At 37.3% G+C, this 20,530-nt stretch overlaps 3 protein-coding genes across 3 annotated transcripts; all 3 read right to left on the bottom strand.

The window, feature by feature from the left end:
• Positions 1–6,896: 6,896 nt before the first annotated feature.
• On the bottom strand, positions 6,897–7,683 carry LOC146906580 (uncharacterized). The gene is made up of 3 exons (XM_085728888.1): positions 7,475–7,683; positions 7,112–7,262; positions 6,897–6,953 (listed from the first exon to the last, which is right to left on the bottom strand). Exons 1-3 carry the CDS (start codon positions 7,681–7,683, stop codon positions 6,897–6,899), a joined length of 417 nt encoding a protein of 138 aa, XP_085585014.1.
• A 2,680-nt stretch (positions 7,684–10,363) lies between these two features.
• Positions 10,364–11,836, bottom strand: LOC146906579 (uncharacterized). The gene is made up of 2 exons (XM_085728887.1): positions 11,586–11,836; positions 10,364–11,483 (listed from the first exon to the last, which is right to left on the bottom strand). Exons 1-2 carry the CDS (start codon positions 11,834–11,836, stop codon positions 10,364–10,366), a joined length of 1,371 nt encoding a protein of 456 aa, XP_085585013.1.
• A 3,856-nt stretch (positions 11,837–15,692) lies between these two features.
• On the bottom strand, positions 15,693–18,830 carry LOC146906578 (uncharacterized). The gene is made up of 3 exons (XM_085728886.1): positions 18,504–18,830; positions 17,234–18,431; positions 15,693–16,360 (listed from the first exon to the last, which is right to left on the bottom strand). Exons 1-3 carry the CDS (start codon positions 18,828–18,830, stop codon positions 15,693–15,695), a joined length of 2,193 nt encoding a protein of 730 aa, XP_085585012.1.
• Positions 18,831–20,530: the final 1,700 nt, after the last annotated feature.

Below are 20,530 nucleotides of genomic sequence, written 5' to 3'. Positions count from 1 at the left end.
CAAGTATGACCCATAAGCTAAAAAAACAAGATTATAGATTATTAGGTAGAACAAACATATCCACCAAAATCTTCACTCCCTTTGTGATTCCTAGCTTTTGCTTCTCCCTTTTCTTCTCTTGTTGTGTTCTTTTCCTTCTATCCTCTTTTCTCTCTCTCTATTCTCTATTTTTCCTCTAGCCACTTTTGTGTGAATGTGTGAATGAATACCTAAACTTTAATTCTCCTCATAAGTTATCCTTATATACTCCAATAAATGGGTTAAGTTATCTCAATTCATAATGGGCCTAGTGACTCTTACCACTTAATTAAAAGAAAATTACTAGTCACTTAACTCGTTAAAAATCTCATTAATTACCATCTCAATATATTTACCTCAAGTTACCATCACAAAATATTCAAAATTATAAAATTAGTAATTTACGCTCGCTCCTCAAATGACCAAAATACCCTTAGTCATGAAAATGACTAAAATACCCTTATCGCCTAAAAATCCACTATTCCCAAGTCAAACACACAAACAAACAAATTAACACATAAGAAATAAATAAAATAATCCTAGCGAAAAACGGGCTGTTAAAACAACAAAATAGGGTTGTAGAGAGAAAGAACATATCACTACATTAAATGGCCAAAACAATGTTCCATGAAACTGACATGGCTAAGTACTTTTGGGCAGAAGCTGTCAACATAGCCTGTTACGTACATAATAGAATCTATATAAGACCTATTCTAATTAAAACAACATATGAGCTATTCAAAGGAAGGAAACCAAGTATTACCTACTTTCACCAATGTACTTGCTATATTCTGAACAACAAGATTTATCTGACTAAATTTGATGCCAAGGCTCAGAAGTGTATCTTTTTAGGACACTCTGAAAGGTCAAAAACATATAGAGTGTATAATTTTGAAACCAAATTGGTAGAAGAATCTGTACATGTCAGATTTGATGTCAAAAAGCCTAACTGTATAGAATCAGAAGAAGCTGCTTAATCCATAAGAACCTTCAAATATAAGTCATCACATCCAGATGAACTCATAATTGGAAGTAAAGATAGTCCTCTAAAAACAAGATCAACATTCAGAAATGAATCCTTGTTAGGAATAATCTTTGTAGTTGAACCCACCTCTATTGATAAAGCACTGACTGATGATGGATAGATTGTAGCCATGCAAGAAGAGCTGATTAGTTCCAAAGAAATGATGTCTGGGATTTAGTTGCCAAACCCCCTTAGAAGAATGTAATTGGAACAAAGTGGGTCTTGAGAAACAAACTTAATGAGCAAGGTGAGGTGGTCAGGAAAAAGGCCAGACTCGTAGCTCAAGGGTATAGTCAACAAGAGAGCATTGATTATACAAAAACCTCTGCACCTGTTGCAAGATTAGAAGCAATAAGATTACTTCTGTCCTACGCTGTCAATCATGGAATCATCTTATATCAAATGGATGTTAAGAGTGTCTTTCTAAATGGTGTCATTTTTGAAGAAGTGTATGTAAAGCAATCACTTGGGTTTGAATATTCAAAACACCCATATCATGTTTTCAAGCTTAAGAAGTCTCTCTATCGTTTGAAACAAGCTCCCAGAGCATGATATGATAGACTTAGTAACTTCTTGATTGAAAAGGGATTTAACTAATCTAGGAACAACTAATATAGAAATTCATGACAAGAAATCTCAAGATTATAAGTTGGTTAATTTATGTGATGCTGATTATGCTAGGGATAAGATTGAGAGGAAATATACTAGTGGAAAATGTCAGTTCCTTGGTAATAACTTGATATCCTGGGCAAGTTATAGACAAAGCACTATTGCACTGTCAACAACAGAAGCAGAATACATTTCAGCTGCAAGTTGTTGCACACAACTTCTATAGATGAAACATCAGTTAGAAGACTATCAAATTAGTGAGAGCAGTATTCCACTCCAAAGAAAACCACTTTTACATACGCAGATTAGAATTTCACCACATACCCTAAATATCTCTGATTGATTGAAGAAATAAGAATAACCCTAATTTATTAGATAAAGAAGAATAAAATTCATATGCAACATTTCTGATGTAAGCAATACACCAATATTCACTTAATCTAAGATCAATCACACTAACTAGGTATGTCACACTCCCTAAGGTATGAAATCATTATTTTGCTTGATACATATGAAAATTAGAAATAACTCAGATCGTAACTCAATAAAAGACTTTCAGTAATGTAATCCAACAAATAAATAGAGACTGATCTTAGAACCCTAATCAAAAGGAGTTTTGTTACTTATGGTAACATAATATACCAATGATATAAAACTTACTCTAAGAACAAATGCTGAGGTAGATTCTTCCTTGATGCTCATAATGCTTGCCTTACTCTTGAACAACTAAGTTCTTAACGAATATTTGTGAATGAGAGGTATTATATTTATAGGCATATTTCTTGCTGGGTTTGGGTTGAAAAACTGGATTTTTCCCAAACATGCAGTTAAAATAAAAAAAAAGTTGTATTTTCCCGAAACAGCATGGTGGTGCGCATGAGGCTAGACGCGAGGTGCGTGGCAGCTGACTGGGAGAAAGATGCTCTCTGTCCCACATGCATGGGAGCGTGATGTTTTTGTCTTTTTTTCTTCATTTCTTCGTGTGTTTTCCTTCTTCAATTCAGTCTTGGGACTTGGGATAATTTTTTTTAATGTCTTTAAAGCCTTCTTGAACCTTCATTTATGTCTTCCAAAACTTCCTTGAGATGCCTTGCTTAATCGAATTATATGATTCCTCAATAAAAGACTCAAAACACCTATGAAATTGTCTGGTTCATGGACGAAACAAAATTACATGACTCGATTGAAAACATTACAAAATGTCTTTGAACCATGAACAAATTTTCTAAAACTCCTTTTTATTAACTTAAATAACTACTCCCTCCGTTTCAAAATGAGTGTCGCTTTAGTCAAAAAAATTTGTTTCAAAATGAATGTCACTTTCAGTTTCCAATGCAATAATAACTTTTTCTTTTCAATTGTACCCTCCAATTAATACCCTGCACACTACTTCCAAAGTATTACTTTTAAAACTAATCAATAGTTAATAAGGATAATTTGGTAAAATAATCATTCTCTTTCTTTTAATCATTGCATTTCTTAATATGTGTGTAAACACTTAAAACGACACTAATTTTGAAACGGAGGGAGTAAAAAATATATATACTGAAATTAAGGTATGATGATCTGCCATCACGCCCTTCTATGTAAATATGAGAGACTCTAGTCTAAACTCAAATCCTCTAATGATGATATTAATGCAGTTCACCTACATATGTTTCTTAAACTCCAAGGAACTAAGGAGGAGTCAATCAAAGATTTAACAATTAGAGAATCACATTCTAAACAAAATGAGACAAACATAGCTAATAATCCTTCTCGATAGCAAGCACGAAAACAATCAATTTAACCTTAAAAGCAATATAGACCACAAGTTATCTACTCCCTCCGTTTCAAAATACATGTCTATTTTAGACAAATTTTTTGTTTCAAAATACATGTCAATTTGATAGTTTAAAGATACATTTTGTCTATTTTACCCTTGTCTACCAATTAATTGGATTCTAGATTTTCTCCACAATAATTATTTTCTACTAATAAATGTTGACCCAATTTTAAGTGGATTTACTCATGCACTCTCCCAAGAAATTATTTTCCCATGACTAGTGCTCTCTAATCCATCGTAACTAACTATAATTAATTGGACTCTCTAATTTGCTTATAAAAATGGCAAATTTACAATTAAAACTAAAAAAAAATGGAAAACAAAGGAAAGTATGTGAAGTTGAAGATTTGCAAAATGAAAGAGTTGAAGACTCTTTCGACAGCATACAATAACGACAATTTGATAAGAGAAGTTGAAAAATTTTGATTTAAAAAAATTTGATTGATAACCGAAGCATGCTAAGAGAAGTTGAAAAAAATTTGTATTGGCATGCTATTTTCAATACATAACCGCAGCAAAAATAATGTGATTTACTAGTACTCCAAAATGGTATTGGTATTGCCGGTGTTGGTATTGCCATTTGATTGACTTTAATTAATTTTGGTATTGGTATTAGGAGTAATTATGAGATGGGGTAAATAAATGTAAAATGGAGGAAATCAAAGACAAGGGTATAATAGGAACTTTTGTGTCAAACTAGCTTGTCCTTGGTTACTGCAATTTTCTTAAAATGGACATGTATTGTGAAACGGAGGGAGTATTAATCAACGAAAACCCACCAAGAAAATACCATTAATTGTAATCCCTAGACAAATCAAGTCAAGATGCTCCCCATTTATTAGTCTCTCCATTTCTTTTATTTGGTGAGATAAAGACACAAAGAAATTTGAAAATAATTAATAGTAGTGGGACCCATTTAGTGGTAGGACCCACTACATATTTTTTTGTATCTATCTCTCACCAAATTGCATTTACTCTTAGCAAATGAAGAGGATCTTAACTCAGACAAACCACCTCAGGCCAAGACCCCATAAATTCCCCTAGAAGACACCAACATTACAACATTACTCTTTCTCGAATTACTCTTCTGTTTATTGGATTGTCACGCCTTTTACTTAGATTAAATGCAACTCTAATGGGGCTTCTATGTGAACTCCTGGTGTCTTGGCCTGAGTTGATTTGCAATTAATGGTGTTTTACTTGGCGGTTTTGCAGTTAATCCGGGGTCTTCAATGTTTTTAAGGCCGAATTGCAGTTAATCCGGGGTCTTCAATGTTTTTAAGGCCGAATTTATTGTTGTCATGCTTTCTATTGTGAAGGATTATGAACTAGACTGGTCTAATTTTTGTTTAGAATGTGAATCTTAGAATCATGGAGGAGTCTGTCACAATTACATGGAATGTAACACCTGCAGATAAATTAGCTAATTATGATTTTCAAATTGTGAACTTCATTTGGTGAGATTTGTTATAAAGATGTATCAAAGAATACTTTTATTTTGAGCTTCGTCTTGCTGCCAGTTGTACCATAGAAGTACTCACTTTTCTTCTTGATCAGATTTTACCCGACTATGTTTTCATAGTAATAATTTTAATGAAGAAGTTGTCCAATTTGTTTGTTCTTATCTTGAGTTTTCACCTAGTTCCTCGGTATGTCTTTTATATTTTTATTATTTTATTTATGTGTTAAATATGTTTTTGATCCCTATAAATATTCTAACTTTTTTATTTAGTTTCCCTAAAACTTTGTTTGACGTTTAGTACCACAAAAGTTTTTCATCACCACTTTTGGTCCATGGTTTTATGTCACCTCATGTATTGCCTAGTCATGTTTTGTACATTATTGAGTTCTCTCTTGAAAAAGGTTAAATTCTGTGAAGCCTGGATACGAGATACGATACGGATACGAAATTGCACCGATACGCCGATATGGAAAAATTTCAAAAATCGAGATACGATACGACTGAGATACGTTTATAAAAAATTATATAATTAAATGTACAATATAATTATAAGCATTTTTTTTAATATGCAAATATATTAACAAACAAAAGAAACCAGTCATACGCTCGTAGCACATCAATATAAATATAAATAATATTGACGATTAAGAGAGTGATGATTAGTCAATTACATAAACAATATATCCCATAAAAAGCACCATCACTGATATACTATACCCAAAAGGAACATTGTTAGTGCTATACTATATCTATCCAAAAACGAAACACTATATCCAAAAAGGAACACATCAGTACTCAAAAGTTAAGTTATTTTAGTTAATATTAACTGGGAAATATTTGGGCAGGTATCGGTGCAAGATAATTATCGGATACTCTCCTGATACGTATCGGAAAGTATCAGATAATTTTTTTATAAAAATAAAATTTAATCTTTGGATACTCTCTTGATACGTATTGGGAAGTATCAGGCAGATATCGGTGCAGGATACGAAGATGATACGATATGTCATCCATTTTGAAGTATCGGGGCTTCACAAGTTAAATTTGTTTAACAAGGGATGAATTAAATACGAATTTTAATATTTTTGACGTTTAAAAATCATAATTAATTCAAGTTTTGTTAAAAAAAATAATTTATTTGGGAACGATTCTTATAATATTGTAAACATTTTGCAAAAACTCATGCGAAATTTCGAATGATACAAATGAGTTGACTTAAAAACAGTGCTTCAAAACTTTTGGAGAACTAAAAATCAGAAACATATTTTAGGGTGACTATAAGATGAGAAGTTGGAATACTTATAGAAACAAAAAAAAAAACATATTTAACCCTTTATTTATCAATACATTTATTAGAGTACCAAAAATAATAATAGGAGGTAAATTTTGGGGGCCAACCTAATTGAAATTTCAAGTTTGTTTTAAGATGCATCTGCACTCTTTTATTTGCTTAAAAAAGACATCAACCTGAAAAGCAAATTCAAATACCAAATATCTCATCTCCCACTAGATGTAAGAATATGTGGAGCCAAAGTTCATTTTTTTTTTTACAAACTAAAATGATATATTATAAACAACAATGGATCACCCCGCACAAGGTGTGCAAAGGGAAACCCACCCAAAAGTATTTACACAAATTAGGTGCTACCCAAACAAAGGCACATGTCGAAACAGATAAAAATAACTACAAAAGAGCACCCAAACAAGGGATTGGATGCCTCCACCAATCATGATAACTATAATTAAATGTTGCTTGATTTGCTTTCAGCCATAAAAATGAATTTAGTCTCACTTTCTCGAGCAAACCATCCGGAGAAAAAACCGCATTTTGGAAAATACAATTGTTCCTCGCTTTCCATAAAACCCAAACAGTAGCAAACCAAATAGTTCTAAGAAAAACATAAGTAACTCTAGGTAATCCTGCCATATTAGTGAACTGGTTGTAAAAATGTCGAAGATCAGTATGCATCACCGAAGAAATACCCAGCCACTGCTAAACCTGGTACCAAATTGAACTGCAGAAAATACAATCCACAAACAAATGATTCGCTGTTTCCGGATGTCCGCACCCTGAGACACAATTCACGTTCTCTGGAGAAATCACGCGCCTGTGCAACAAGTTTTCTTTGGTAGGCAGACGGTTCCAAAAGAGACGCCACACAAACATAAACACCTTAGAAGGAATATGTTTATGCCAAACATCTACAACAAGACTTCTATCTAACGGTTCGCCTATGGAAGTAACAAGTTTGTAAGCATCTTTTACAGTATAGCCGCTATTGGGTTCTGGTAACCAACCATCTCCATCTGTCAATAGCATCATCCTGCAAAACAGTGTTATAAAGTAAAATTGTACACTCCCTCAAACTCTCCTCTTCCCACGCCAACAGGCGACGACAACCACACCTACGCCTCTCCCCCATCTCCCCACACCATCCTCCACATCTGTTCCACCCTACACTCCTTGTTCACCGCCAACTCAAACAGACGGGGGAATTTTATTTTCAAAGGTATTTCCCCCACCCACGTATCGTACCAGAACAAAGTATCTCTACCATTACCAAGAACCCGCCTAGTATTCTCAACAAACAACCTCCCGACTCCCTCGCCAACTCCCTCCCGCACTTTACACAACTTCCTCCACCAATAAGAGTCGGTTCTTCCCCCCTCTTGCAACCGCTCCCCACTCTCGCCATACCGAGCTTTGAGAACTCGATACCACAATCCCTCCTTATCAGTCAACATTCTCCAACACCATTTACCTAGCAACGAAAGATTAAAAGCACCTATCCGCCTAACCCCCAACCCTCCGACATCCTTTGGAGTAAAAATGGACTCCCATTTAATCCAAGCAATTTACCTATTATCCTCACAACCCCCCAATTTTTTTTTTTAAAAATAGATTCAATAGAAGAAATTATACCTGCAAGGGCTTTGAAAAAGGAAAGAAAGTAAACCGGAAGAGAGGATAAAACAACCTTCAGGAGGACCAAACGACCACCGAAAGAAAAGGACTTATTATTCCACTACGACAGGCTAGAAACAATGCGATCAACAACAGGTTTCCAAAAATTAAGTTTCCTCGGATCACCACCGATAGGTAAGCCCAAATAAACAAACAGAATAGTACCCCTACGACAATTCATCACCAAAGCGGCCTCTGCCAACCAAGAGTCTGAAATATTTATACCAGTCAACATACTTTTGTTGAAATTCACCTTTAGCCCCGACACATCTTCAAACAACAACAACACCGCTCTCATGGTACGCACATTTAACCAACTCTTGTCACCAATAATAATTGTTTCATCTGCGAATTGGAGATGAGTTAGCCTAACCTCATCCCCGCGTCCAATACCATACCCATGGAAAAGTTGTGCCCCCACCACCTGGTTCATAAGGACATTAAACCCTTCTGCTGCCAGAAGAAATAGAAACGGTGACAAAGGATCTCCTTGACGAAGACCCCTCTCAATTGGAAACTCATTTGTCGGACATCCGTTAACTAACACCGAAGCCGTGGCTGATCCCACACACTCTAAAATCCATATGCGCCAGATTGTTGGAAAATTTATAGTAGGCATGACTATATCAAGGTACCGTAAATCTACCAAGTCATACGCCTTCTCAAAGTCGACTTTAAACAAGAGCAGCTCTTTGTTCAACCGTTTAGCTTCATCAACCCTTTCATTGGCTATCAAAATCCCATCTAAAATTTGCTTCCCTTTAACAAAGGCTGACTGAGAATCAGAAACCACACTTCCCACCACTAAACGGAGTCTGTTAGCAACAACTTTGGCAAGGACCTTGTACAAGCAACCAACTAATGAAATAGGCCTAAAATCATTAAGCCTTTGAGGACTGTTAACCTTTGGAATCAGAGCAATAAATGTAGAATTAAGCCCTTCAGACAATTTTCCATTGCGTTGAAATTCCACCATAAAGTGCATAAAATCATCTTGCAAAATATTCCAAAATTCCTTAATGAATCCAAAGCTAATGCTGTCTGGACCTGGACTTTTGTAATTGTCGCACTCCCAAACCGCTTGTTTAACTTCCTCCAAAGAAAAGGGTTTAGCTAAGTTACCCTCTTCACCATCGCTCAATTTGCGAAAGGGGAGGCCTGCCACACCTGGCCGAATAGACCCAACTACCTTGAAGTGCTTAGAAAAATGATTAAAAACAGCCGCGCGAATATTATGGACCCCTTCAACTCTAACACCATCGACATACACCAAATTAATAGCATTATGGCGCCTACGATTCGACATAAAACCATGGAAATTTTTTGAATTCGTGTCCCCCACTTTTAACCAATTCATGCGCGACTTTTGCCACTGAATGCTACTTTGAGTCCGAGCCATTACATGTAAATTAACAGTTAAATCATGAAGCTCTCTGACCTCGACATCTTGAAGATCTAACAACTCACCTTTGGCATCTAAAATAGCGATTTGATTTTTAACCTCTAACATTTTACCATCCATTTTTTGAGTATGTTGATAATGCCATTCCTTCAAGCAAGCCTTCATCATTTTCAATTTTTGTTGCAACACATATCCGCCCCATCCATGGCAAATAAAAGATCCCCACTTTTCACGGACAAAATCACCATAACCTTGATATTCAGACCAACATTTAAGCATCCTAACCGGACGCGGGCCCCAATTAGCATCATCCGCATATAACAATAACAAAGCATGATCAGAAAGGCCCCTTAGATAAGCTACCTGAATGCAATTTGGCCACTTCTGACACCACTTATCTGATAAAAAGAAGCGGTCCAGCCTACTCATAGAAACACCATCACCTTTGTACCAAGTAAACAAACGCCCACAGATAGGCAAATCAACAAGATTACTATCAATGATACATTTGTTAAAAGTGTCCGCTTCTGTTTACCTAAAAACAACGCCCCTGCCTTTCCTCTCATCCATGCACCGAACTGAATTAAAGTCTGCACAAACACATAAGCAAACATTTGAATTATTGAGAACAAGAGAAGTCAAATGGTTCCACAACAATTTTTTAGCTGCTGCCTCACACGGTGCATACACATTAAAGATGACAAAATCCTCAGTCGTAAGAACAATCGTGCCTTTAATAACAAGAACATTCCCAGCGCTCATGGTGCACCAAACATCAACCAGAGTCGAGTCCCACACCGTAACCAATCCACCAGATGCTCCTATCGAAGGTTGATACGAATACCCACAGGGATGATCTCCCCAAACAGCCTTAATCACATGATCATTCAACACAAACATCTTCGTCTCTTGTATACACACCATCGTCGGTTGCTTTTCACAAATGAGCCGCCTAACCTCCCTCCTCTTCTCCCCATCACCTAAACCCTTTGCATTGTAACTAAAAACCTTCATCACGACCACCTCCCCCCCAACCTACACCTTCACCACCAACCTACTTACTCCTCTACTACACCCTCGGTCCCCCCATCTCTCCCACGCCCAATCTCACATCCTCCTTCCGCCCTCCACTCTCTCCTACCCTCCTTGGATAAAAGTTTGAAACTATTAGTAGTATCACATTGATATTGTAACCCCACTCCCTTCCCTACGTCCCTAACATCTGCCGCCACTGCCTCCTTTTTACCATGTAACACCACCCAGTTTTCCAAATCTTTGTTAACGGATGAAGAAGAATTTTTGGAATTTTTTGAACATTCCGAAATTGGAACCGCCGCTGAACTTGAATTATTATTACCTACCTCCTCTTGTCTTTTGCTGTTGCGTTTATGTTTCTTCAAGATGTGTAGGATTTGCTTTCGATCATTATCAAGGATCCGAGCAATTCTTTTCATAAACCCAACCGAGTTTTTGATAGGCGCTCCTTTCTTCTTCTTCAAATAAGACTTTGAATTTTGAGTAGTGTCTGTTTTCAACACATGCTTGACATTAGAAACATCCTTGCGGACAGAAGAGAAAATAAAGCCTTCCTTCACAATGGATTGATGATTATTCATCCAATCAATGCTCCACGGCCCCGTGTTGTTAATACCTTGCTGCCTACTATCGGTGCTCTCTTGATTGTTCCCCGACATCTTGCTGCTCATATCTACAAGTGGCTGCTCAATAGGTTCCAACACCGGTGATAAATGAACGTTGAAAAATTCAGTCCCATCCTTCACAGAATCCTTCTTTGGTGACATTAAATTTGCGGCCTTTCTTAGTTCATTTTTTTTAACTTCATGCTGACTCCAGTCGTTATGCAAATCATTCACTAAATCATCAACTTCCCATTCAGCTTGCACTTCTTCAAAGCCGTCAACATCATTTTGTAGAGATGATGTTTCATGCCTCGAATCGGATTCACCCTCCGTCATAAAAGCATCCTCCCCCAAATTGTAGTCCCATTCCTCCACCAATTTAATAACATATTTGCTACCATCAATAAAAAATTCAGTTGTCTTGTTAACAATCACAATAATAGGTGTCGAAATAAGAATACGCGCAAAGTCCATTCTTGCCTTGTCAATAGTGCACACATCCGAATGAATCATCCGACACACTCCGGATACACAAAGCCTAAAAAAAGCATCATGCTAAGCATGAACATGGATACCATAAATTCGTATCCACGCCCCGCGTTCATACCTAACATCCTCTGACGACCACTTATGAATGTACCCAAAAAGCATACCAAAGAAGTGTAATGCTCCATTAAAGACCTGCCATATATCTTCCCCATCATTACAATGAAGAAACACTCTGTCACCACCCAATGGAGTAACAACAACACCAGAAAAACCAGCATCCTCAACCCGTTGTTGAATGTCCAACGCTGAATTACCATCTATAACTGACGCCACCATACCTGCATTTGCCCATTTTCTGTCTTCCTCTCGCGTTGAAAAGGAAGGAATAAAATTTGTGATCATCTGTCCAGGCTCCCCACTCCCTCTCCGTCCTTCACCACGCCTCCATTCTTACGGACCTCCATCACCTCTACTTTCTGAACCTTCTTCTTCGGTTCCTTCCCACCAACCGTATCCATAACCTTCCCAACTGACACCACCTTCGCATACTCTCCCTTCTCATCCACCTTCGACAACCCCAGCCTCACAATTTTATCTCCCTCTTCCTTCTTACTCATCCCTATACGACCGTCACCTCCCTCCTTCCTAATAACAGCTTTTACATTGTTAACAGACATATCATTGTGTGTGAACCTATCGAACCTAGCTGCCTTTGCCCAAATCTGACAATCCCCAATCCATACATTATTCAGAGCATGCGATAATTTGTCTAGATTCTTCACATTAACATATCTAACAAAACCAAACTCATGTCGTCTTGCATTACGGTGACTTGCCACATAAACATCAGTTAATATACCACATACCTTGAAAGCCTGCCGTATTCGAAACAACGGCACGTTGTCTGGGAAGTTTGTGACGTAGAATGATGCTTTGCGTCCTTGAACTGACACAATAACACTGTTCCCATGCCATTCAGCTGAAGCAATTCTCCCTCCTCCATTGTTGAACACCCTGTTGTTAACCTACCTCCCTCTGCTTGCCCATTACGATGATCATCCTTAGAAACCTAATTATGAACCTGTTGTCGTGCCTGTCCTTGACCTGTCACAGCCTTACCGAGTCTGTCGTCGCCCCTAGAATTGTCTCCTCCTCGTTGCTCCGGTTTCGTTGCTTTCCTCTTCCTAGACCTCACCACAGCCAATTTCCCCTATCCCCCCCGATATATGCCACCCTGGCTGGACCCATATCCCCCTCATTTTGCCTCACCGCCGTCAAATAATTCCGGCGCAGTTGCCCTAGAAAAGCTCTAGGGTTGCCGCCACTCAAGCTCTCATTCTCTCTCATCGCGTTTTCCCTTCCCAAAGTTCATTTCTCTATTTAAATGTTCTCTTTTATTTTCTTTCAAATATGTAATTTCTCATGCATTCTCTCCTCTTAACAAATCTTATCATTATCAATCAATTTTGTTCATTTTAACTAGGAAAACGCTTGATATCAAGAATGATTTTATCAAGAAAGATTCAAGAATGACATGGCAGAATAATCACCCTTAGATTTCAGTCTTATTTATTAACCTTTCATAAAAAAAAATACATAACACCCACCACCCCATGATTTTCGGCCAGGCCGCTGAGATTTTATTGGCTAACATTAATGTCGGGACAATTTCTTGATAAAATCTAAGGGTGATTATTCTGCCATGTCATTCTTAAATCTTTCTTGATAAAATCTTTCTTGATATATAACATTGCTCTTTTAACTAACCAAGTTGCTTGGGCTCCAGTGGCAAGGAGCTCCTTCCAAGGACGTGTTTTGGGAATACCGGGTTTGATTCCCAAGGAAACAATGCTTGGCCAGTACACATGCCTCTACACATGAACCGGATTAGTCGCCCACCATTGGTGGGTCGGAAACCGGTGCGAAAGCCAAAAAAAAAATGTTTAACTACTATAATTATAAATTTGATGATTACTATATGGATCAAGCATTTTTTCATAAAGTCCTTTGTCATATTATTAAACAAGTGACAATCTGATGCATTAATTAACCTGCTCATGATTTCTATTATACTGTCATCAAATCAAATCAAATCAAATTGTACAAAAAAGCAGACATTTCACCTCCTAAACTAGCAAGATGTGTCCAAACTTAGTTAAGATCCCACACCATAACAAACTACATTTTTATGTAAGGGTTAGTGTTGGATAACTATAAAATGTCGCATCAAATAAACAAAATCAAGTAAAGGTACAGTAAATGTGTCAAATTACTTTGAACTTCATTTTTATATAATACAACACCTACCCATGCATAACAGAAATCAACCAAATCCACACTCTCTAACACTACTGTTGTGTGGAAAATTCAACTGTTTAGAGTTATTGACTTATAATATTTTTTTTTCTTCTACAAATTCTCTCCACCGAAGATAATTTAATTCTAGGAACTATGAGACACAAAATATGGACATCTTTTTCAACCAGAACTCGTACTTTGTTCACCACATTGTGAGTCACTAGCTCCTCCACGACTTATAAATCTAAAAGATGTGCATCTTTTGTTTCTTCTTTACTGTTTTTTCGTAAGAGAAAGAGATGTATCATGTTCATGTCGGGTAATAATCTTGGCGGGAGGTATGTACTTTGCTTTGGAAAAGCAAAATTGACATAACTTTGAGTTAGTGGGAGTCTTGTTCATCTTTTGGCTTGTCGCATATATAATCAGAAAAGAAGATACAATAAGAGCGTTTTACATGCAGGAATTTTTCCATGTCAATTTATCCATGTTAAGAACAACAATAATATTTGGTTATCCCTTATTTTCAATATAAGAAATAGGTTAACAGAGAGATAGGTTATAAGAAATGTGTTCGATGATTTGTATTGATATGACTGAATCCCATATATACAAGAATTGGTAAGCTAAATAAATAGTAACTAATCATGGCTCATGAAGGCTAACCATTGACTAGTGCTACCTAATAAACAGTAATGATATCTACATCAATAATAATAAAGACTAATGATATTTACATTAATTAACAGATATTCTCTTGATATTCTATCACACCCCCGCAGTTTTAGCGGGAGGATATCCTACGCTGAGACTGTCCCTAAAATCTTGGAAGAGTACCAAGGGAAGACCTTTGGTAAAGATATCTGCAATTTGATAACGCGAGGGGACATGAAGGACACGAACCTAACCACGAGCAACTTTTTCACGGACAAAGTGAATGTCCATTTCAATGTGTTTGGTTCGTTGATGCTGAACGGGATTGCCAGCTAGATATATTGCACTGACATTATCACAATAAACTATGGTAGCTTTTTGGATCGGGCAATGTAGTTCAAGGAGCAAATTACGTAACCAGCAAGATTCAGATACCACATTTGCAACACCACAATATTCAGCTTCAGCACTAGAGCGAGATAACGTGGGTTGGCGTTTCGAGGACCATGAGAGTAAGTTGTCACCAAGAAACACACAATAACCAGAGGTGGAGCGTCTAGTGTCAGGGCAGCCGCCCCAATCAGCATCAGTGTATGAGATTAATGATGTGGTAGGCGATGAATACAGGTGTAGTCCACATTGACTAGTGCCTTTGATGTAATGCAAGATGCGCCTAAGAGCCTGCATGTGAACTTCCATCGGATTGTGCATAAATAAGCATATCTGTTGGACCGCATATGAAATATCTGGTCTTGTAAAAGTGAGATATTGAAGAGCACCCGCAAGGCTTCGATATAAGGATGGATCCTCACATTGAGTACCGGTGTTGGTGCTAAGTTTTGATTTTGTGTCAACCGGGGTAGGACATGACTTACAAGATGACATACCAGAACGTTCAAGGACCTCTTCTGCATACTTTTTCTGAGATAAGAATATACCACCTGAATGTCGAGTTACCGAAATGCCCAAGAAATAACTAAGTGGTCCCAAATCCTTCATTGTAAATTCAGAGCTGAGAAGAGATATAATAGATGTGCGAAGAACATCAGTAGAAGTGGTAAGAATGATGTCGTCGACATATAGCAGAAGATAGGTTATGGTAGTGTCTCTTCGATAGATGAACAGAGAGTTGTCTGACTTGCTTTGAGAGAAACCAATAGATGAAACATAATCAGCAAATCGTTTGTACCAAGCTCTAGGGGCTTGCTTTAGGCCATACAATGATTTGCGCAATAGACAGACATGATTGGGATGATCTGGATCCTTGAACCCCAACGGTTGGTACATATAGACTGTTTCTTTGAGTTCACCATGTAGGAAAGCATTTTTTTACATCTAACTGATGTATAGGCCATGCTTTTGAGAGAGCAAGACTAAGAACGGTTCTTATAGTTGCCGGTTTAACAACTGGGCTGAAAGTTTCTCCACAATCTACACCAACCTGTTGACCCGCACCATCACCTACAAGTCGGGCTTTATGCCTCTCAAAAGAACCGTCAGATTTTTCCTTGTGTCTAAAAATCCACATAGATCTAATAACATTAACATCAGGTGGACGGGGCACTAAATCCCACGTCTTATTTTGAATAAGAGCATTATATTCATCATCCATGGCCATTTTCCAATTCGGATCTTTGAGTGCAGAAACTGGGTTACGAGGGAGGGGAGATTTGGTAATATTTGTGTGAAGGCCATAGTATTTTTGGTTTGGTTTATATATACCATGCTGGCTTCTTGTGACAGGTTTAGTTTCTGAACTCACTGTAGGTTGGTAAATGGGAGGGAGATGTTGTGATTGTGTTGTATGTGGGTTGATAGTAGTCGGCAATTGTGGTGGAGATGTAGATGGAGGAGTACTCGGTTGTGGAGAATGAGAGGGAGGCCGAATGGGGGAGGGAGGCCGTGTGGGAGAGGAAGTTGGAGAGGGAGGAGATGTTGGTTGTGTCAAGCCCGGATTTTGTGAGTTGGAGTTATCTAGTAAATGGTGAATGAGGTAAGGTGAGATTTCATTATCTAGAAACTCGTATGTTGTGGATTCGGGTTTGTGTATTTGAGAAAATGGGAATTTGGTTTCATCAAATATTACATGGCGACAAATGATAATTTTATTGGAGGATAAATCATAACATTTGTAACCACGATGATGAGATGGATAACCTAAGAATACACATGGTGTGGGGCGAGGTTGGAGCTTATGTATCGTAGTTGAAGGGAAAAGGGGATAACACAAACAGCCAAAAACGCGGAGATGAGAGTATGATGGGTATTTTTTGTAAAGTATTTGAAGTGGTGATTGAAAATTGAGATTTTTGTTTGGTAGGATGTTTAGGAGATATGTTGCCATTTGAAGGGCATGGTGCCAAAAGGAGGGTGGTAGTGAAGCATGGACTAATAGTGTTCGAATGATGTTGTTTATGGAACGGATTTTTCTTTCGGCTGTACCATTTTGAGATGATGTGTAAGGGCACGATAGACGAAAGGAAATGCCATTTGTTTCACAAAGGTTTTGAAACTGACCATTTACATATTCTTTACCATTGTCACACTGTATGTTTTTAATTTCCCGTTGAAATTGAGTGTTGATATATGCTTTTAATTTTTGAAAAGAGGAATAAACTTGAGATTTTCGTGAGATTGGAAAAGTCCACAAGTAATTTGAATAATTATCCAAAAAAAGCACATAATATTTGTGACCCAACGAACTCAATACGGGAGATGTCCATACGTCACTATGTAAGATATCAAAAGGCATATAAGTAGAATTATTAAATTCAACAAAAGGTAATTTAACATGTTTACCGAGAGGACACGAAGTACAAAAGTTTGAATTGAACCTAATTCTATTACATTCAATCAAATTATTTTTCACTAAGAAGTCTAAAACTGGTGCTCCGGGGTGTCCTAGACGGTCATGGCAAAGTGAGGATGATAATGCTGCAAGGGAAATGGATGACTTGACTGGATTATTTGTGGTGGTGATAGGATAGAGTTCTCCTCTGCTCTCACATCTCATTAGTGCCATCCCCGTCTGAAAATCCTTCACAGAAAAACAAAAAGGATCAAATTCAACAGTGACTTGGTTATCGGTAGTGAATTTACGAACAGACACTAAGTTTTTGATTAATTTTGGGGCATGAAGTACATTTTCTAACACTAATGGAGGGTGAGGTGGTGATAGTTTTGTACTGCCAAAACCACGAATTGGAATAGAATGACCATTTCCTACAATGATACCATTAGGTTTGCTCAAATTAAAATAAGACGAGAGATTACCTGATGCTGATGTCATATGAGATGTTGCTCCGGTGTCCATGTACCGCGATGGATCAGGCTGAGCAAGGCTGAGAGTATGCAAGGCAGCTTCTATGTCTGTTGGACTGGGTCCATTTGCATTGAAACTGGCAGGTTGCGGCTTTGGTCCCAAAATTCCTAGCTGTTGTGGCCTAGCAGCAGCACCATTCGGCCTAGCCCAATTGTATGAGGGGTATGGGCATGGCGGAGCTGACCATGGATTCCATTGTTGCCAAGGATAGTATTGTTGCCATGGCTGTCCACGACCACCATTGTTGTTCCGGCCACCCCTGCCGCGGTTTTTCTTGCCGCGGTTTCCACGGTAATTATTGTTGCTGTTCCGAGCTTGTGAGTTTCCCGGAGAGGAATTTGGGGTGATTGAAGCAACATCAGGGGTTGAGGATTTGGCGAGGAGTGCTGCCGAGGATGAGAGGGAATTGGATTCACGGGCAACGCGTTGAATCATAGTGGACTCCTCAAGTTTGAGTCTTGATTTTGCAGTTGCAAAAGTTGGCAGTGGATCATGTTGTTGAATGTATGTCACAAAACCGGAGTATGCATCAGTGAGACCTGAAATCATTTTCAATACTAACCGTGTATTAGTGACTGGAGAGTCGACATTCGCCAATTGATCTGCCAATAGCTTGAGGCGGTTGCAATAAGTCTTTGTTGAAGGAAAGTCTTCCAAGTGGGTGTTGCTGAACTGGTTCTCGAGTTGGACAGCTCTCGAATGTTTGTTGTCATGAAATAACGCCTCAATACGTTTCCAACACTTTTCAGCGGTGTCATTAACCACAAGAATAGAATTGAGAATATCTTGTGTAACAGTAGCATACATCCATTGCAATACGACCGCATCAAGGCGGTTCCACAGGTCGATGTCATTGTTTTTGACAGCGGCGGCAGCGGCGACAACTTTCTCATCTGTCGGTGGGATTATGTGATCAAGCAAATTGTGAACACGTGCTTGAATCATGAATAGGGCTGACCAAGATAGATAGATATTGGAGTCATTGTCTAATGTCACAGGGATGATTGATTTGACATTATTAATGGAAAAAGCGGTGTGAAATTTGTTGGATGCGACAGTTTGGTTTTGAGATTGAAGAGAGCCGGAGTCAGAATTGGTGGAGGAGGAAGAATGGGAGGCCATTGAGAAGGGAGAAAGAGAGGTATTTTGCAGCGGCTAATTAGGGATTTTGGATCGAACCCTAGCTGATACCATATAAGAAATAGGTTAACAGAGAGATAGGTTATAAGAAATGTGTTCGATGATTTGTATTGATATGACTGAATCCCATATATACAAGAATTGGTAAGCTAAATAAATAGTAACTAATCATGGCTCATGAAGGCTAACCATTGACTAGTGCTACCTAATAAACAGTAATGATATCTACATCAATAATAATAAAGACTAATGATATTTACATTAATTAACAGATATTCTCTTGATATTCTATCATTCAACACTCATTCTACATCTTAGTTTCTTTTATAAATACATTATTAACTTATTACATGTATCACATTACTTTACTACATGTATCACATTAATTTTTTTTCTCTTTTTCTCTTAAGCTGTATACACCATTGTATATGTCCATCCAACATTTTCCATTTAAGAAAAAGTAGCAAAGATAGAATGGCTCGTTAATTATAAGTGTTAGCTATGAAAAATGCACGTATTGTTTTATCCAAAAAAATAATAATGCAAGTATTATTTCTCTTTTAAGATTTAATTTGTATGCATGTTCAATACAAAATATTTTATGAGAAATGATTATTTGAGATCAATTTTAATGTCAAATATTTTATTCTTTAAATTTTGTGTAAGTTTTATAACATGATGGGAGGAGGGATGACATCTATGGTGTCAAAATTTGTGGGAATGATCTAATTATATACTCATTTATTGTTTGTAAATGTCTGCTTTCTATTTTTGAGCGGCTAATGAGGCAGATGCTAAGGTTATGAGGAATATATTAACATTTATGAGTTGGCTTTGGGTCAAGCCATAAATTTGTACAAATCAGATTTCTTTTAGTCGTAGTGTAATTTCTCATGTCGGTACCGAACTCATGATTAAATTGGTCTTTCTTTTTTCACGCTATTGATTTCTCGCACGCCTTATTTTGTTTGGATAATATAATATAAATCTTATAAACACCTCCTAAAAACCTCAAAAACACGTAAAAACATTTCAAATTTTAAAATTTAAATAGGACGCACGAGAAACTCATATAGTGGAAAAAGAAATGCCCTAAAAAAATATGAATAATTTTTCATAATTTGGCTCTACTCGAACAAATGATCCACACTTAAAATATGGTGGATATAAGTTTAAAAGTTTTTCATAATTTAACCCTAAACAGTTGTCGTGGTGTGGTGAAGGTTTGGGACCTCAGCCTCTTGGTAGCTTTGAATATTTTTAGATCATTGACTATAGAAAGTACATACTGTATTGTCTAAAGTAATAATATAAAAATATTAAACCCACATGGATTGTGGTGCCATTACTTTCTGCAGGTTTTCTATGAGAAAACTTGTTTCTGCAAAAAACAAAATAAAGTAAAATTAAGGTTTCAGTATAAAAATAAATTTTAAAAGCAATAAACTAATTAAGGATCTCAAATGGTAAAACCTGGTTAAGAACATGAGTTAGTTAAGGATATAGGTTTGCAAAGTAATATAAACTTACAACTTTGTAAAGATTCTTGGAGACCAATTGTAGCGAAAATGGTTTCTCGACACATTCATAATGATTAAACTAGGGGTACTATCCTCTCGAGGTCTGTGATTGCCAAGTTAACAATGCCACATTATAAAGGTTGGATTTTAACCATTTCTCCC

Source organism: Medicago sativa, chromosome 7 (assembly GCF_051527215.1).
Source record: "Medicago sativa cultivar Bolivia chromosome 7, Bolivia_mono, whole genome shotgun sequence".
Taxonomy (NCBI): Eukaryota; Viridiplantae; Streptophyta; class Magnoliopsida; order Fabales; family Fabaceae; genus Medicago; species Medicago sativa.
The sequence above is the reverse complement of the archived record's forward strand: the minus strand, read 5'-3'. Positions and strand labels throughout refer to the sequence as shown.